This window comes from Microchirus variegatus (genome assembly GCF_963457635.1).
Source record: "Microchirus variegatus genome assembly, chromosome: 19".
In the NCBI taxonomy this organism is placed as follows: domain Eukaryota; kingdom Metazoa; phylum Chordata; class Actinopteri; order Pleuronectiformes; family Soleidae; genus Microchirus; species Microchirus variegatus.
The window spans coordinates 3,648,200-3,668,736 of NC_139820.1; the positions used below are offsets into that span (position 1 = coordinate 3,648,200).

At 43.4% G+C, this 20,537-nt stretch overlaps 1 protein-coding gene across 1 annotated transcript in view; it reads right to left on the reverse strand.

Moving 5' to 3' along the window:
- cacng2b (calcium channel, voltage-dependent, gamma subunit 2b) overlaps nt 1–19,315 on the reverse strand; it is a gene marked incomplete at its 3' end in the record, with an annotated part of 59,815 nt that extends 40,500 nt beyond the window's left edge. The window contains exon 1 of the mRNA XM_083905568.1: nt 19,099–19,315. Coding sequence (XP_083761694.1) covers nt 19,099–19,309 — 211 coding nt within the window. The 5' untranslated portion in view covers nt 19,310–19,315. The remainder of the gene's footprint in view (nt 1–19,098) is intronic.
- Nucleotides 19,316–20,537: the final 1,222 nt, after the last annotated feature.

The following is a 20,537-nucleotide window of genomic DNA, read 5'->3' on the forward strand; positions in this document are numbered from 1 at the left end:
ACGGAGCTAACCGGTAAACGGGGCTTGGACTCCGGCGACGCGGCACGTAAACATGAGGTCGCGCGCGTCTTTTTCCGCTCAGTCGTCATGGAAACGCGTCATATTAACGCGCCCAGCACTATTTTTCTGCCGCCGCTATAACTTCCACTTGCTAGCTCTATAAAAACGAGAAAACTAAAACGGATGAATACATAAATAATAGAACCCTAGAGCTAGCAAGAGTGCTAGCTCTATAAAAACAAGACTCTAGTAACTCCCATGATCCCTTGCTGCTTCCTGACAACATCAAATCACAAACTGTGCCCTTTTTTTTAAATTAAAACATTAACAATACATACATTTTATGATAAAAAAATATTATTTTTGAAGGACTTCTTGCTAACAGAGTATTACACCACCGACTAAAATACCTTTTACTAGCTAAGTTAATACTATTTCAATAATATTTAAGGTAAAATACCAGATTAACTATGTAGAGATGGCAGAAAATAACCTACTAATATTCAGCTAAAGTAGTTTTCATGCTTGATTTTTAATTGAGGTGTAAATATTACAAATAAAATGCAGTTTCTCGGACATTACTGTTCACGTTTAATTAGAAATGAATGCGCGTCAAGTGCAAAATGATGTCGAATTAGACAGAAATCCAAATGTCACTTATCTGCTAAGTTGGGACAAGTGTGCCAGGTTCTGTCTGTGCACATCCATAGTACTTATACCTTATCTGTGTGTGTGTGTGTGTTAGATACAGGTGACTGTGCTTTGTTGCGAAACACCTCTGCCAAGAAGCAGCAGGGACCGACGGACAGTCGGGCAGGCGGCATAAGCTCAATGAAAACATGGCTGCCAGCAGGGACACGAGGAGAAACGCAGCTTTCAGCAGCTTAACAAAACAGCTCACCTCCAATAAACATGGAGCGACAAAAATGACAACATTTGAGTTCCACCGCAAACATTATATTTCTGTGATTTATTCCAAAATGTACTTTTTTTTCCCCCCATCTGTGCCGAGATAGACAAAAAAGTATAAGCAAGACATCACCGTGTAGCACGGAGACGGGCGTTTGTCATTACTTTTGACGTTTTATGGACTAAAAAAAACGTCGATTGAATAATCAATAGAATAATCAGCCTTGAAACGGACGCGGAGAGTCAGCAAAAAACTACACGTAAACAAAACCCACGGGAGATTGAAGACGATCCGGGCGCGTGTGTGTGTGTGTGTGTGTGTGTGTGTGTGTGTGTGAGAACACACTCGAAACACGACGACTGAAAAAACACGGACGTTTTTTTGGGGGGGAAAAAGACGCTCGTTCAGTTTCTCGCTGAGAAATTGGATGATAGGATAGATATTGATCACTTTCATCTGTTTTCATTGTACGGTCAGCAGCAGCGACCGCTTTACTTTAGCATTGGAGATTTCTCAAGCTAACGCAAAAGTGCCTGATGTGTATGTTTTCTCTCGAGTGGCCATCAGGGGGCAGCAGCATTAAAGATTGTGCTTAAAAGTGTAACTTTTACATGATCTACAAAAATGTGTTCATTTGTACCTGGTACTTGTTTTAGTACCTGCTCTGGTGAGGTTCCAAGCGAGCCGATACTAAAATCGCGCAACGTCCGACACAAGCCGAACAAAGCCGAACTGTAGATCAGTTAAAAAGACGTAAAAATCCCTAAAAAGTGCGTTAATCGCCAACATTTAGCTAAAGGAAATGTCTTAAATATCAATATTTATCAAAGGAGTCTGGTGTTTTTCGTATTTCAGTATTCCAGCTATATTTTAAATGAACTGATTCCAATGATTCAGTTACACCCCAAAAACAATTGCTTTTAGTTAGCATCAGTTAGCGTTAGCGTGTTTGTGTCGCGCGCATCAAAACAACGTCACAGCCTTTTCATGCAGCGGCGATACGATGACTCCAACGAGCCAAAAAATAGACAGAGGGCAGATGGTTTATTATTATTATTATTATGGTTCTACTTGGCACTTTTATTTCTAAGAGTGTAGGTAACGCCGTGAAAAGCTAGCAACAGCTAGCAGGCTACGCACCCTTCTTCTTCCTCTTTTGGTGTTTTTGGCGTCTGTACGGCTGTGGATTGAGCCATTTTTGTGCTCTAGCTTGGTGGAACCCTAGCAACCTGGAGCCAAAAAGGGTTCTCCTATGAGGACAAGCCGGGGGAACCTTATATGGTTCTACTTGGCACTTTTATTTCTAAGAGTGTAGGTAATGCCGTGAAAAGCTAGCAACAGCTAGCAGGCTACGCACACCTCTTCTTCCTCTTTTGGTGTTTTTGGCGTCTGTACGGCTGTGGATTGAACCATTTTTGTGCTCTAGCTTGGTGGAACCCTTCCAACCTGGAGCCAAAAAAGGGTTCTCCTATGAGGACAAGCCGGAGAACCTTATATAATGGTTCTACTTAGCACTTTTATTTCTTGTTGAATTTCCGTCAAAAGAGCCACTTCCTCCCCATGAAGTGATATAAGGAGCGTCTTCACGGGGGCGCCACAACAATCGCCATGACAACAATGATTACTCACCCCCCCCCCCCCCCCTCACCCAAAAATAAACAAGTGAAACAACAATGAATAACAGTCTGATCAGGCTCAAAGCACTGAAGGTGTGATTATGCTGCTGCTTCACTATCTTTATGTAAAGCATCTCTTTCTTTCTTTCTTTCTTTCTTTCTCTCAGTGCTTTAGGCAGAATGATTAATTTGTGACTATTGATTCCTTGAGAATGTGGGAGGGATTGAAAGAGAGAGAGAGAGAGGGAGGAGGGAGGAGGGAGGAGGGAGCATCCAGTATTCTGAGTAGCGCCTCGCTGCAGCTCTCTCGCCTCCGGTCCTTCATTTAAGAAAAAAAAAAGAAAAAGGCCAATGGGTGCAGCGTTTGGATTCGCCGCATCACCTCTGTTCATCCCTCCTCCTCCTCCTCCTCCTCCTCTTCTTCTTCTTCGTATCCCTTCTTCCTTGTCCTTCAATCCTGTTTCTCACACATTGTCTTTTGCCGTTTAAAAAAATCTGTGAATATTCAAAACAAGCGCCCCCCCCCCCCCTCCTTATATGTTCATCGTCGTCATTTAGAATCGTAAATATCTTTAGCTGTGTCGCTTTAAAACACGCGCTAAACGAGTAGCAGAGGAAACTTTAACTGCAAAATAAGTCTCATTTAGAGTAAGACAAAGATGCTTTTATTTTGAAATGACAAATATCAATATCATCAATGTAATTTTCTACTCATTCATTCACAAGCGTGTTTGACTGGTGTTATATATGTATATGTATATGTATATGTATATATATATATATATATATATATATACATATACATATATATATATATATGTATATATGAGTTTACACTCTTAGAATTAAGTGTGCTAAGTAGAACCATATAAGGTTCTTCGGCTTGTCCTCATAGGAGAACCCTTTTTGTCTCCAGGTAGAACCTTTTTTTATAAAGGTTCCACCAGGAACCCTTTTGGAGGGTTCCACCAAGAACCCTTTTAAAACCCTTTATTCAGGAAAGGGGTTTTAAAGGGTTCTCTGGATCAAAATGGTTCTCACTGGTACCATTAGTGTCACCAAGAACCCCTTGAAAAACCCTTTCTTCAGGAAAGGGTTTTTCAGAAGCAAATGGTTCCAGGTAGAACCTCAGCACTTGTAGAAGAACCCTTTTGGAACCCTTATTTCTAAGAGTGTAAACTCTTGGAAATAAAAGTGCTAAGTAGAACCATATAAGGTTCTTTGGCTTGTCCTCATAGGAGAACCCTTTTTGTCTCCAGGTAGAACCTTGTTATAAAGGTTCTACCAAGAACCCTTTTAAAACCCTTCATTCAGGAAAGGGGTTTTAAAGGGTTCTCTGGATTAAAATGGTTCTCACTGGTACCATTAGTGTTACCAAGAACCCCTTGAAAAACCCTTTCTTCGGGAAAGGGTTCTTCAGAAGCAAATGGTTCCAGGTAGAACCTCAGCCCTTGTAGAAGGGACTGATCTATAAGTAGATCAGTCTTGTTAAAGCTGCCCCTGAGACCGACCTACTGTAGATATGGTCCGATGTCCCCCATTGATCTGAGAATGAATTAATCCGAAATGCGAAAATACCAAATTATGGTCCGTTTTAATCTCTACAGGCTCAGTTCGTCTCTGTACGACGGCTTTCACTCGACGACTCGCGACACTGAAATGAGAGAGGATAAGAAGGATTAAGTGAGGGGGGAAACACCCGCTAAATGCTAATTATAGCGATCGCTATACCTACTTTGCCCTCTCCACTCTGAAGGCGCTAGCGCTCGCCCTGCGGAGACGAGGGCTATAGCGGGGAGAATAAACCCCCCCAAAAAACGGCAACTGAGGCATTTTAGAAGAAAAAATAAAATAAAAATTGACAGTCGGGATAGCAAGAGGCCGGCTTCTGCACAATTTATGGCACTGTCAGTTTAAAACAATGGCTGCTCCTGAAGGACCGACATGCAGGAACAAACATTTTTCATTATTACGAAAAAGTAACATCAACTGTCAACGGTCTCCTCTTTGTTCCCACTGTGCGTCTGGAATCAGTGTCAGTTACAATCTGCTCAATAAGACATATACATATATATATAAAAGCCAGAAGTCTCTTTTGTCACACTCGTAAAGGACCCTTTAGTATTTAAAGCGATAATTCAGGGTATATTTGACGGCAGGTTTCGAACCACACTTCAAAAAAAACCCTCAACTATCCATTGCAGTCAAAAAAAAAACAATTTACACCAGGTTTTTCGGGCGGTATCAGTCTCGACGTGAACATTTCGTGGCGCTAACAAGTCCGCGGTACGAGTTTTCGAAGGGCGTTCGTTGAATACGCGTTGGGAAGCGCGGATTTATTCATTTAGCATAATGTTCCCGACGGAACCGGCATCAGTCGATGTCTGTTAGGGTTAGGTTTGAGGTTAGCGTTAGCGTTAGCATTAGCATTCCGTAAAGCTTTCGATTTCGGGATTTCGGAACCTAGGTGTGTAACCAGGGCCTAACCAGACCATGCTAATTCTACAACTGCAGATTAAAATGGTTTCATGTCTAAATGTCTAAAAATGTTGCTTTAAGCGAGCAGCTTAGCGCGGAAATCCACGACATTAGCGCTTATCCTGACCTGTCGCCACTGCCGTCGCCGGGCAGATGTATAAAAAAAATAAGAAGGAAGTGGACAAACATGGGTCAATAAAGGGTATTTTCATTTAACCTTTGCCTATACTTAGTTCTGTCCCCATAGCCTTACTTACACACACACACACACACAGTTTTCCGGAAGCTCAGAGTTCAGGACGTAATCGGTAACTATAGCTGCATTGTTTGGCTAAAAATGACTTCAAGACGAGGCGCGGTGAAAGTTTCCAAACCTGAGATCCTACACGCTGTCGTCTTTCCCTTCCTGTTTGTTTGAGATTACGTTAAAAAAACGCTGAATGGAAATAGCTGAAAGGTCACTTTTTGTCTGAAATGTGGCCTCGACGAGTATTGCATATCTGACCTTTATAATATGTTCCGCTTTAAAAGTGCGTCTTTTAAAAGAGATAACGAATAGAATGAACATCAGATTAATTCAATATTAGCTCTATCACACACACTTGTGAGGACACGTCATAGACATACAACCTTAGCTAGCCCCTTACGCTAACATTAGCTATCACAATGGAGTGCCTGACCCCTGACCTTTAACCCTAAAACCAGACCTTTACCCTGGAAAAAGCCCGGAAAAAAAATGTCTCCACAAGGTCCAAAATGACCTCACAAAAATATAAATACATATAAGTACAGTATATAAACTGTCACACAAAGAAACAGTCCACTATACATATATGCAGTACGTATATGTATGTGTACATATACGTACGTATATGTATATGTATCATTTCAAGATGGCCGAGAACGATTTTACGGTCGTGACGCGTTAACAGCCCCTCTGTTTACGTTTCAGTTTTGGAGATACTGACACACACACACACACACACACACAAACTGACACACACACACACACACACACATGCTCCACACACACACACTGGGGCTCCCTGGTCATTCCCCACTCCTGATGTCTGCAGGATTAGGGAGCAGTCGGTTTTTGTCAGCACCTCTCCCACCAGGCGTTAAACAGACTGTGTGGAGGTGCCAACAGCTCTCTGCTATGCTGCTGCGCCGCACACACACACACACACACACACACACACACACACACACACACACACACGTTATACTATACTGTAATACAAAGAAGGTGACACTCTTGTTACTATTGTAAAAAAAAAACACGCCGGACTCCACTGTGAAACGCAACACTTTTGTCATATCGTCGTAGTAATCGCTACTGCTTTCCTGTCCTGATTCATGTGCTTTTATAACATAATAATGATGTTTTTATCATGCAATGAGTTTGTTAGGAGTGCAATTTTAGTACGGAGTTACTTATTCTCCATTTTGCACTGGGTAAAAACACACTTTCACCAAAGTTTAAACTGTTTTTTTTTAGCACAAGAATGGTCTTAATCGAATCCTAGTCCGTTAGCCTCGGAAAGTCCGGTTCCTTTGGGGAGGTGCGAACGCGCAACTGAACTCTGACGCGTCACCCGAGGACGCGAACTCTATTCGGCCTAAAAGCGTAGGTCCAAATGTTTGAAGCGGACTACAACGACACCGGGAAGTGTGGGTAAACTCTTAGAAATAAGGGTTCCGAAAGGGTCCTGAGGTTCTACCTGGAACCATTTTCTTCTGAAAAACCCTTTCCCGAAGGAAAGCTATTTCAAGGGTTCTTGGTAACACTAATGTTTCCAGTATGAACCATTTTGCTAACCAGAATGCACCAGAATGCTAACCCTAACCCTAACCCTTACTTTGTATGGCCTCATTACACACCTATGTCCCGAAAGCCCTACATAATACAAAATGCTAACCCTAATCCTAACCCTAAAGCCCTACATAATACAGAATGCTAACCCTAACCCTAAAGCCCTACATAATACAGAATGCTAACCCTAACCCTAAAGCCCTACATAATACAGAATGCTAACCCTAACCCTAAAGCCCTACATAATACAGAATGCTAACCCTAACCCTAAAGCCTTACATAATACAGAATGCTAACCCTAACCCCTACAGAATACAGAATGCTAACCCTAACACTAACCATAATAGACATCGACTAATGCCTGGTCCGTCGGCCATGTTATGCTGGGGATAAATCCGCGCTTCGTATGGCTAATTTCGCCCACAGCGCCGGTCGGAACAGGGCAAGGAGGTCATACCTCATAGTGCACAGGTGTCAAACTGGCGGGGCCATATGCGGGCCCCCCAATCGATGACATGCGCCCGACCCCCCCCCCATTTAATATCATGTTATAATGAAAACATGGCCCACGACTTCACCTCACGTCTATTCTGAGGTGACAGAATATAATGTCATATATTTTTGTTAGCGACGTTAGCAAACCCTTGCCCGTTTTGGCCAATTTCGACTGTTCGCCATGATACAGGAAGTGCCCTATAACTTCGGCACAGATTGAGTTCCACCAAATTTCCCAAAACTTGGGGTGAGACCATGGCCTAAACTCAACAGGAAGTCGGCCTTTTTGAATTTTGGCGCCCATTTTGGCAATTTGCACCCTACGTAAAATGAGCTCGACACATCGTAAAGTGTTTTTTTTTCACTTTTTGTTCTCTAGGCTAGCCCCCTATTGACCACACTAGACGCTCATTGGCCCCCAGGTCATTTGACTTTGACACCCCTGTCGTAGTGCCTTCGGAACATAGGGATGACGAAACGTAGGGCTGTCCCCCATAGTGCTTGTGTGTGAAGCAAGTGACTTTAGCGGACCGCTAACAGCCCCGTCCTGTTGCGTAACCGTGTTAGTAAAGACACTTAAGCATCAACACGCGCGACAGGACGACAACATTGTCGCCACAGCAGCAGCGGCGTCCAAGAGCCATTTCGTGGATTAACACGGAAAGGCTTTTTTTTTTTTTTTTTTTATTACTCTGCAGACATGGAACATATTAAAGAATTAGATTTAGAGGACAGAGTCGTATAAAGTGTAGGAAAAAACGCTGACTGCCAACAGATTCAAAAAAAAAAAGAAAAAAGGCCTGTACTGGCAAGGACGTGAAGGACACTCTGTGTTTTATATCAGCGGTAAACAAAAAAAATATACTTAATTTTTGCTTGGATTTTGTGAACTCTTAATAGATTTTTTTACACTTATTAAAATACGGGAATATCTGTAAGAACATAATCTTTTCTTGGCATATGACGACAATCGTAGTCTACAGTGCAAGTGAGGATCTAGAAACTAATTTTTGAAGCCTCCAGAATCAAAGAATTTTGGGTGCCACCACTTTTTAGGTTTGGACGTTCACCTCAACCAGGTTCTTATTGGACGGCATCAGCTGCCGATTTAACGTATATTTTCCGCTAAATTGGACCCAAAATTCTGAAAATTGGCATTGGCAGAAGACGTGTAACTAACGATGGATACTACTAAGTTATCATGGACGTGTTTACTGTATACACGTCTAAATGTTGTATAAAAGACACTGAGCCAGCTAGCTGATTCATGCTAGCTGAAGATGCTAGCTAGCCTCAGCTGTGGAGGGTATTGAAAACGCCAATCTTCAGATGTTTTCTGTCGTTTAATGACAGAAAAGTGCTCGTCAATGTTTTAACCGTGATCCTATATATGATATAGCAGAGCGATAAAAGCCGCTATGTCCTTGTAGCTACCTCTAAAGCCTGTTTCCAACACGTATGCATGCTTCAGCGCTGCATGTAAATGTCTTCTGTGTGTGTGTGTGTGTGTGTGATTGATGTCCCTCCCATGGTGCAGAGCCGAGTGTGTGTCAGTCCCAGGTGGTGTGTGTGTGTCTGTGTGTCTGTGTGTGTGCGAGTGCTCGTAAACAGGCCTCTGTGATTGAGAGGCCGCGATGCCTGACAGGTGGCCTTGTGCTGCCAACAGAGCGCTGAATCGCTACGGTTCTGTCGCGTCGTGGTCGTGCGGTCGCTCATACCAGCTGCAAATAGAACCGAGGGGGGGGGGGGGGGAGTAAACAACTGCATTAATTAGTTAATGAGGAGTCGCGGTCATCGGGGATTTAACCGTTATACTGGGTGAAATAGCGTCATGAGAATGATGTCTCTTCAATGTATACTGTAAATAAAAAAATAACGGCAAATTCAATTTCTTCCTCTCAGAGCTGGAGCTGCCAAACACCAGGTCCTTTTGTGTATTCAAATTGCACCTAAATACCCTAGATACCCGCCATAATCAAAGGGGTGTGAAAACACGGCCTGGAGGGGCAGACCCCTGCAACAGACAAAGGGATGTTCCCTTGGTACAAAAGTTTAGCAGGTCTCAAACTCAAGTGAGCATTGAGTCTGGTCAGTAGAGCATCGGTCAATTCTATAATAGCGATATTTTTCATGGTGTTTCACAGAATTTTCAAAACAAATTAGCCTGCGCTAACGTTTCCGAGCCGGAACCAACGTCACCAATGGTCCGTACGCTGATTCTAACCTAAATACAACATGAGAAACAACAAGAAAAGGGGAGTTGTAGTTGAGCGACAACAAAAACCAAAACCCGGCACCGGAATGAAAAATGGCTTCACCTCGCCGATCCGATCTGATTTAACTAATCCTTTCATGTGTGAACGATTCCGGGGTGTCAATAGCGAGTTAAACGCTTTTCATTAAATGTGATGTATTTTTTATTTTTTTTATTTTTAATTTAATCGTGCAAATAAATACTTTTTACATCGCAGTTCACCCCCCCCCCCCCGAGGTTATACTGTTTAAAATTCACAGCTTTGGAGGAGGCTACGTTCTTCATCTCACAGGGGTCGATACTCACACACACACACACACACACACACACAGTCATTGACCTGGCACATAGTGATATACGTAGTGGTCGCCTATCCTGCATATACTCACTGATTATATTCAGGGGTTTTCATTTTTGGAAACACGTATGGTGGATTACACACACACACACACACACACACACACACACAATCTTCACCACAAATCAAGTTGAGGGTCACTGCTACACGTGCACATAGTAAATCTATAATACATATACTGCATATGAGCATATATTAGTACACCTTGCACACTAGATACTACATTTTTTTTTTATTCTGACTGTTTTTAAGATAATTGGGACACTAAAACTTATATTTTAAGTCCAATCCAACTTTATTTATAAAGCACTTGAAGCTGAGACCAAGTGCTAGCTAATACACATAAGAACAGACAATACAACACTGTTAAAATACTGTAGTATTAGTAGTAGTAGAATAAAACTGTGGGAAAAAAGGTATAATAATAAGAGTAAAAGATTCACTGTTAATCTTCAAGGATTAGGTTTTTGATGACTTATACCCCTGCTGGTAAAAAGCAAACATGCAATTTCTGCAAAAAAAACAATCATAAAAGCAAAAAAAACACCACCACATTTCCATATTAATATTAGAAAAACACGTCACCGTAGAAGCCCCATATAGGGACGATGTTAGTTATACTTAAAGGTGCCATATGTAAGAATGTGGCCAAAAACGGTCACTACATTTCAAATTCAAAATACCGAGGTCTTTTGGATTTTTTCTGACGTAACTGGCAACCCGTGGTTGCTCGGCAGCTGAGACTCTACTGACTGCAATGATTGGTAGACGGCGGTAGGTGGCGCCACATGCAAAAAAAACATGATTTCAAAACATAAACGTGATTTGCAGTCTGCAAAATATTTTTTTTAATGCAAATATTTTGTCTGCACTGTTGTTGTTGGTGAGTTCAGTTTGTTATATGAACATTATTCCTGAGTCTCTGTGACATATTAGGAGGATTTTTTACATAATGCACCTTTAAACTGACAGTTGAGAATTTGTGAGGGAAGGGGGGGGGAATTAATTAATCTAAGGGACAATTTTAAACCGTCGAGGACACCGGCTTCTGTCGATACAAGGCCTCGGCTGCTGCTCAGAAGGAAATGATTAAAACGGTTCAGGTGTCTTCCTCAGAGTGATGCAAGCTAAAAAAAAATTGAACACATAGACACACAGCACACACACACACACACACACACACACACAACGAAACCTCATTCTCAGAAACATATCTCCTGTCACATGCGCCTCGCTCGCTTTTTTTCAAAAACCCGCCGCGATGGAGATTAATCGCAGCGTTTAAAGCCCCGCTGAGCTCCACCTGTCAAGGCTGCAGGACCCCAGGGCGGCGGCGGCGGCGATGGCGGCGGCGGCGGCGAAACGAAAGAAAAAAAAAAGGCAAGGCGTCCTGGGGCAAGATCCATCATCGGACGTCCAACAGGACAGGCTGCATCTCTGGAGCCAGGCCTCCGAACGCTGGACCACCGACGCGGGGGCCATCCGTCCTGGATGACAGGCCCCGCTGTGTGAATCCAACTGGAGCAGACCTGATCGCTGCTGGACGGACAGGCGTCCATGAGCCCAAACGTACACGTTCTCCTTGTTTTAGTGCATCGCTCTGATTTTTAAAAGGGATTAATCTGTTTATTTTAAAGGTGCATTATGTAATAAATCTAAAGCAACTGGCCGTAAAAATCCTCCTAATATGTCAAAGAGACTCAGGAATAATGTTCATATAACAAACTGAACTCACCAACAACAACAGTACAGATAAAGTATTTGCATTATACATTTTTTTTTGCAGACTGCAAATCATGTTTTGGCATGTGGCGCCACCTACCGCCGTCCACCAATCATTGCAGTCAGTAGAGTCTCGGCAGTTAAGTCAAAAAATTAAAACCTAAAAGACCTAGGTATTTTGAATTCGAATGTAGTAACCGTTTTTGGCCACATTCTTACATATGGCGCCTTTAAGGACAAAACGAAAAAAAAAAAGCTATTGCTGGGCACCAGGTTAGCGCACGACGCGTTTCCATGGAGACTGAAAAAGATGCGCGTGATGTCGTGTTTACGTGCCGCGACACCGGAGTCCAGGCACCGTTCACCAGTTAACTCCGTTAGCTCCGTTAGCTGCATTAGTTGCATTAGCTCCTTTATCGCCGTTAGCGCGCCTACAGTCGAACCGGAGCGGTTTGTTTATTAAACTAAAAGAGCTACAAATAACCAGCGTAGCCGTGCAATTGCGTATGCGTGCCTCCGTTTTTAAAGTTTAGCGTCACTTTAGGGACTCAGTTTAACAATCGGGAGTCACGTAAACATGACGTCACGCCGCTAGCGCGTTAACGCGCACTAGTAAAAACACATTTTTAACTCCTATTTAAACCCTTTTTAAACACCTTGCATATCACAAACGACACGTTTGAGCAAGCCCACTTTGCGTTATCGCAATTTTACGCGCCGGTTTATGTGCTATCGGAAAAGCTACGAGATGCACGTCAAAGCCAACGTGACGTTATTATACGGTGATTTCACTCGCGCTGTTGGAGGCAGGAAGTTGGAGAATCAGCGTCGCTTCTTTGTCGCCAGAGAGAAGAGAGTCGGAAAAATGCTTGTACATAGTTTTTGGACACTGAGGGGAAAAAATATATATTTTTTATACTGTTAAAAAGCTCATTTAATTGTTAATACACATAAAACATGCAGTAAAATTGTAAATAACTGCCAGATATCGGAAGTTATGCTGGAAAAATGGCCATTTCCTGGTCCTTTTATGGTTAAAATAAGCAAAAACAAACACACAGACTGACATTTTGTATAATAAGTGGTAAATATGCAATAAGGAATGAACATTACAATGTAAAGGTTAATGAATGAACACCGGTCCTTCACGATGTCTTCTGCACTCACTGAGGTGTACGGATGCTCCTTCTATTATTCAGTTGGACTAGAATAAACACCAGAGTGTCAGAATTATACTGGAATAAAGTAGAATAAAGCTTTAGTAAGTGAGTAAAAAACTCAATATACAAAACAGCTTTAAGAACCTCAGTGGTCTTGAACTGTTTATATGACAGGGAAACAACAGAAGCTCGGCGTTTCCCCCCGTTTTTTTTTAAATAAGTCATGAAGCTGCTTTTGTTTTAAACGCTCTCCAGGAGCGGCGGCGGCGGCGGCGGCACTTTGACGTCTGAGGTTTGACAGCATGCCGTGACCTGTCATTCACTTCTATTACAGTATCACCAACAGCACGCCCACAGAGCGCCGCTGGATGCCGACTGTTTGCCAGCACTCCACGCAGAGGCAGAACAATGGCTCCTGGTTTTTCCCTTTTACCCTGCTCCATCACACGTCCTTTAACGCTTTTATTACGGGGGGGACTATACGACATGAATGGTTAAAAACTCCTTAGTCAGAGATGTGCTACAGATGCTCAGGCTGTAGTTTGTGTCCATATATATAAGCAAAAAGTACTCAAAAAGTATTAAAATTGGAATGAATTTATGAAATTCGCAAAATATGCCACAGTTCAAAGCTCATTCGGCTCGTTTTTAGGAACAAAAATGGCCTATTTTTGTGACGTCTGCACAATTATTATAACTGCGATATAAACCCAATCGCAACTTTGACTCAACGGCACCAATTTTTTTAAAGCCTGTATATGTGACCTATAAACACACACACACACACACACACATACAAGCCCCCAGGATGTCCATATAAGGAGTTGCAATCCGACGGTCACTTATAAGTTGGTAGTTTATTTTGAAGGAACCTCTAAAGTCATATAAGTATATATTTTATTTAATAATAGATCAGATAACGTCTTAACTACCGCACGCGGACATCTTGTCGACTACATACCATTTTTTATTCATATACTTTTATTTAGAGTATATTTACATATATATACACGTATATATGTGTGTATATGTACATATATATGTGTATATGTATATATATGTATATATATGTATATATGTGTATATGTATATATATGTGTATATATATGTATGTATATGTATATGTATGTATATATATGTGTATATGTGTATATATATGTGTATATGTGTATATATATGTGTGTATATGTATATATATGTGTGTATATGTGTATATATATGTGTATATATGTATATATATGTGTATATATATATATGTATATATATGTGTATATGTATATATATGTATATATGTAAATATATATATATATATGGCCAAGATATTAGTTGCTTGCATCGGAAAACATCGTTTTGTTTTTGTAATCTGACATAATTAGTTCCTTCCTGTCAGTTTCAGATAAAAAAAACAAAGAGGTTCTGTTGACGGGCTAGCATGGCCAAGCTAACGGCTAATTAGCATAATTAATGTCACGGGCCCGAGCTTGACGCGACCGAACGCGCCGCGACGCCGACATAAACAGTCGCTACACTCGCTCGCCGCTATGGTGACCGCGGAGACAACAGTCGTACGCGGTTGACGTGTGACGCTAAAAGCCGGGGGGGGTAAGATAGGTTAGCAAGAACGTAGGTCTGTGTGTTAAAGATAGCACAGAATGCCTGAGGGGGTGTGACAGCAAAGCAAAAGCAGAGCTCGTTCTCCTTCTTCTTCTCTGTGTTCTCTCTGCACCAACGCAGCTCGAAAAAGCGACTGAGGCCGAAAGCTTGCAGAAAAGAGCTGCATCTCTCTCTCTCTCTCTCTCTCTCTCTCTCTCGCTCTTCGAATCTTTTCCGATTGCCAAGGACGCCGAGCGAGCTTTCAGAGTGTGAAAAGTAAAGCCACTTAGCAAGAGGGGGGGGGGGGGGGAATAAGCACCTCACATGTGAGCGAGTTGGCCCGGGAAATAATGTGCCGGGGCGATTTTTGACATCATTTCGCAAAAACCTCGGGCCAAGATTTGACGTTTTTGTTCTCGTCTTCGGGGGGAAAACAGACGTAGATCCAGCAGATAAACGCGCGTGAATCTGTCCTCGACGCGGTCACGTGGTCGAGGACCATCGCAGGTACGCCGGCTGTTCTCACGCCCACGAGCGATGTGCATGCAACAAGCTGTTTTTTTTTTTTTTTGCACTAAAGGTAAAAGTAAAACACTCGCGTGGGTTGACGTTGCAGACGTTGTACCGGAACTATCAGACCCTGCTATTGACGATCGTACACAGTGTTTTCCGATTAAAATGCATCCTGGAATTCGTCTTCTGTAGTTACGTAAGATCGGATCAGGCTTTCGACTGACACTGATGCCCTGTTTGGTCAAAACGAGAGGGGACTTTTCTTGAGGTTTAATAGCCAGTGAAGTATCTAAATCTCGCATATTGGCGTATTTTTAGGTTGTGGACGACTACGCATGAAGCTAACGCCAACATCTCTGAAGGCCAACACACAATTTGTGTAATGATAGCGAAGGAATCAAGCATGCGACTGACCGAGGACATGGGTTTGGGATGTGTTGAGTTCTCTCTGGCTCAGTTATATTTGGACAGAAAAAGCTTGCTCTAGTTTACACCCAACATGAGATTACATCCATCCGTCCATTATCTACCGCTTTATCCTCCCCATCTCATATAGGGCGATAGGCGGGGTACACCCTGGACAGTTCGCCCCTCACACCTATGGTCAATTTAGAGTGACCGATTCACCCTAAACCCCAAATCTGCATGTTCTTGTACTGTGGGAGGAAGCCCGGAAGAACCCGTAGAAAACCCCCCCACACACACGGGGAGAACATGCAAACTCCTTGCAGAAAGGCCCAGGTTCCAAACGGCGCTCGAACCCAGGGAACCCGGGGTCATCTTGCCGCCAAAGTGAGATCGCTAACCACTAGTGGGTCCTCAATGAGATTACATAAAAAGCAAACTGTACACTTTTAGAAATAAGGGTTCCAAAAGGTTCCTTCTACAAGGGCTGAGGTTCTACCTGGAACCATTTGCTTCTGCTTTCCTGGAGAATGGGTTTTTCAAGGGTTCTTGGTAACACTAATGGTTCCAGTAAGAAGCATTTTCATCCAGAGAACCCTTTAAAACCCCTTTCATGAATAAAGGTTTTCAAAAGGGTTCTTGGTGGAACCTTTATAAAAAGGCACTTTTATTTCCAAGAGTTTACACTCTAAGAAATAACGGTTCCAAAAGGGTTCTTCTACAAGGGCTGAGGTTCTACCTGGAACCATTTGCTTCTGAAAAACCCTTTCCTGAAGAAAGGATTTTTCAAGGGTTCTTGTTAACACTAATGGTTCCAGTAAGAACCATTTTGATCCAGGGAACCCTTTAAAACCCCTTTCCCGAATAAAGGGTTTCTTGGTGGAACCCTCCAAAAGGTTTCCATGTTCTACATGGAGCCAAAAAGGGTTCTTCCTAGTTATTTCTAAGAGTGTAGACGCAACATCGATCGCACCAGGCGTTGGGAACTGTGTGATGCGAGCATTAGCTTCGATAGCTTAACTCACTCAAAACTGGAAAAATGTTGTTGAGTTGTGTAACGTAGAGTTATTCTCTGTCTTTGTACGACTCAATCTTTAATTACACAACAGTTTATCATGATAATTATCAATACTGACTGATCTGGACACCCTTTGCTTTTTAGGTTCTGAGAAAACAAGCCAAGGCCTGGCCTTTTCACCTCCACAGATAGGTCAATGGGTTAGCGACGTAGCCAGAGGCAAGAGCTCGAGCAGCATCAGCAAAAAAGCAAAGAGAGAGAAATGTGTAAAATCAATTGTCAAATCAAATGCACCCACTCGGCAACCTGTGCACAACTCGTGCTGTAAGTGTAGTACAGGGCTATTGTGTGCTGTACAGTGAGATGACATCAAAGTCTGCGCGCGTTTGAACCGAAACGCATCAAACGCGGGCGCGTCGGTAATTCGCTCAGAAAATGAATTTGGTCGTAGCAGTGGCATGTGCTTTGGGGGAAATCTGTTCCAATAACTGTGAAAGATGAAATGTGTTTGATGCAGATTTTTTTTCCTCGAACGGACGGCACAACACAACACACGGAGTGCGTTTTTTCAATCTGTTCGAGCAGCCGTATATTAACACGCGAGCTAGTTACTGTCGCAGAATCGGTCACGTACCGGGAATAAGTCATGTGGTGAAAGAAAGGAGGCCAAGATTTAGTGGACGGGAGAAGCTGAGGGGGGGAAAAAATGATATCTTTCTTTCTTTTTGGGGCGGACAGTGATGGCATCTTTCGTCACCTGATATTCACACAGGTGTCTGTCTGTCTGTTGCAGTGTTTCAGCTTCACCTGCACCGTGTGGTAACCTGTGGTTTAAAGGCGCCATACGTAAGGATGTGGCCAAAAACTACTGTTACTACATTCAAATTCAAAATACCGAGGTACTTTAGGTTTCTGTAACATAACTGGCAACCCGTGGTTGCTCGGCAGCTGAGACTCTACTGACTGCAATGACTGGTAGACGGCGGTAGGTGGCGCCACATGCCAAAACATGATTTCAAAACATAAACATGATTTGCAGTCTGCAAAATATTTTTTTCAATGCAAATATTTTGGCTGTGCTATTGTATGTTGTGACATAGTAGGAGGATTTTATGGTCAGTTGCTTTAGATTTATTACATAATGCACCTTTAACCTGTGAATATCAAGCGTCATAAATTGCAAAAAGATCTGCAACCAAACACAGCAGAGAAGCTAGCTAAATCTTACCAAAATATCAAGATCAAGTCAACGGGTAGCATAGCAGGAGACAATGAGCATATTTGTATGAATTGAAAGCAGAATTTAAATACCAAGTGTTTTTGCCTGAACTCTGCTAATTAGCAGAAACTTTAGCTAGCGCGATGTAAGGCTTAGCCTTAGCTCCTGCTAGGAGACGATGAGCATATTTGTATGAATTGAACGGTTGTATTCACGTCTCAGACACGTAATAGGACGGTCATTCCACAATGGTTCCTCTTGATACAGAATTTAAATGACACGTGTCTTACTTGAACTCAGCTGATTAGCAGAAACTTTAGCTAGCGCTCCTGCTAGGAGACAATGAGCATATTTGTATGAATTGAACGGTTGTATTCACGTCTCAGACACGTAATAGGACGGTCATTCCACAATGGTTCCTCTTGATACAGAATTTAAATGACACGTGTCTTACTTGAACTCAGCTGATTAGCAGAAACTTTAGCTAGCGCTCCTGCTAGGAGACAATGAGCATATTTTTATGAATTGAAAGGTTGTATTCACGTCTCGGACGAGTAAGGACGTCCATTCGACGCTGGTTCCTCCTGACAGAGGATTTAAATGCCATGTGTTTTGCTTGAACTCGGCTAAGAAGTGGACACTTTAGCTAGCGTGTCGCAGGGCTTAGCCTTAGCTCTGCTACTGGACCGTCAGCACCGATGCGGATTAGACGACTTGGATGGGAATTGTGCTACACGTTGCGCTAATGTTGCGTCCACGTTCATGCTTGGAGGAGAACGCAACGGGGATCACGCAAAAATACGTGAGTAAAAACAATAGGTAGGCGTGTTGTACAAGAGGGACCGTGCCGGTTTTACAAGAGCTGTGGTTCAGGAAGTATAAAGTCATAGTTGCCGTAAAATAAATATTCATTTGAAGACAAAAACAAAGTATGAAAACGAGAGAAGAGTGGAGGAACTACTGCGAATGAACCCTTTCCAAACAACTTCAAAGAACCTCTCCGTTACATAAACCACGGTTGACAGTCCGCTATCTCGTAGTTCGGCGGTGCGTCGACCTTGGACCGTGCGCGGGGGGGGCGGTAATTTAAAGCTCCAGACCGATATTTTATATGGGTCTAAGTCAGAATCTAGACTTCTGGGACGGCGATACGGCATGGATCTCGAGTAGATCTGCTTTCTATTCTATAGTACGACCAAAAGTCTGAGGATGAAGTGGTCAACGTTTCTGTGTCATGTTTTAGTCACAACACTGAAACGTCTAAATGCAAAGAAGTGGAACGATAGATAGATAGATAGATAGATAGATAGATAGATAGATAGATAGATAGATAGATAGATAGATAGATAGATAGATAGATAGATAGATAGAGTGAGTGTGGGCACGTGAGCATATGTGTAGGCATGTGAGAGTGCGTCTGTGTGTGGGCGTGTAGGAATCGATCCGTGCTCGAGTGAGCCATCGCCGCCCTACCTTTGCACGTGCATACAGTACATATACAGCACATATATATATATACGCGACCGCGCGATCACGCTCACCTTCCAGGCAGCAGGTCCTCCAGAGGCCCGAGTGCGTCATCACCTCCTCGTTCTTCTTGCTGGTCTCGTTCTCGTTGGTGCTCTTGATCTTGCAGACGCCGCGCGAGTACAGCCAGTAGTCTGTGCCCACGGCGATGGTCATGAGGCTGAAGGCGGCGAAGGCCCCCACCGTGGTCAGCAGCATCTGAACCCCGCGGTCAAACACGCCCATGTTGCCGCATTCCACGAAAGGGGGGCCCCCTTTCCTCTTGATGTACAGGAAGTAAATATTTGTGAGTTTGCGTCGCCACGCCAGCTCGGAAAACGGGGGGTGGGCGGCGGCGGCGGAGGCGGGCGGGCGGCTGTAGCGGGGGGCCGCTGGGGGGGCGGGGGAGTTAGGGGAGCTCGGGGGGAATCGTATGGTTGGTTCTGGGTGGGGGGGTCGACAAGGAGGAGAAAAAATGGACGTTTTTGGGGGTCTGCTTGGCCGTTTCACGAGGGGTCAAACGGATTTCTCAGCTGCAAAAGGTTTCTAAGTTCTAGTTCTCAAGAGGCAGAAGTAGAAGTCGCCCTGCTCTGGAAAAAAAACCTAAAAAACATTGACCTAAAAAACACAAGCTTCTAGCAGATCCTCTCCAGAGACCTGGTCTGGGATCTGGGCCTACTTTTGTCGGAGTTGGAAGGCGTCTAAACGTCAAACTCTGAACGAGGCCAAAGAGGACGAGAAGATGGAGGACTCCTCTTCTCTGTGGGGTCGCCTGGATTTCAGAGTCGTGGTTACGTTTTACGATTTTTTTTTTTACAATCCTCACAGCTTGGACGGCGATGTACGGAATGATCGGCGCTTGATTTTGCTGTTTTCCCCCCCCCCCCTGTCGTTCGCTTCCTCTCGCACAAACTTTCGCCTCGCACACACACCTGTATGTGGAACGAGCGCACGCATGCACGCGCCGTCACTTTAATTCATACTGAAAAGGACGGGGGATGGCAACACATGTCGGGTTGTGGGGGTGGAGACGCACAGTTGTGGCGGCCTGATTTCTTTATATATTAAAAAAAACGGCCCCAAATAAAGAAGGAAAATGCAGCGGCAGGGCAAACCCCCCCCCCCCCCACCCTCCACCCCCTCCAAAAACAAGACGATGACACAGTTCAAGAATGAGGTCTGACTACCAAGGTGACGTTTCAGGCATTTTTCTGTACTCTTAGGGAAAAAGGTGAGGGTGAGGGGGGTGAGACAGGCAAAGACAGACAGGCAAGCAGGGCCCTGAATATGTGGGGGGGGGGGGGGAACAAACAAAAACAAGGACTGGATGTGCTCAAAAGAAAATTTTAAAAAAGGAATCAAACCAGCAGAATCAAGCGCTCCCCCAAAACCAAGGGCAGAGTGATCATAAATAATCAGCCGGTACCATGACTTCCATGAACACCAGCCATTCCTTAGGAGATTAAAAAAAAAA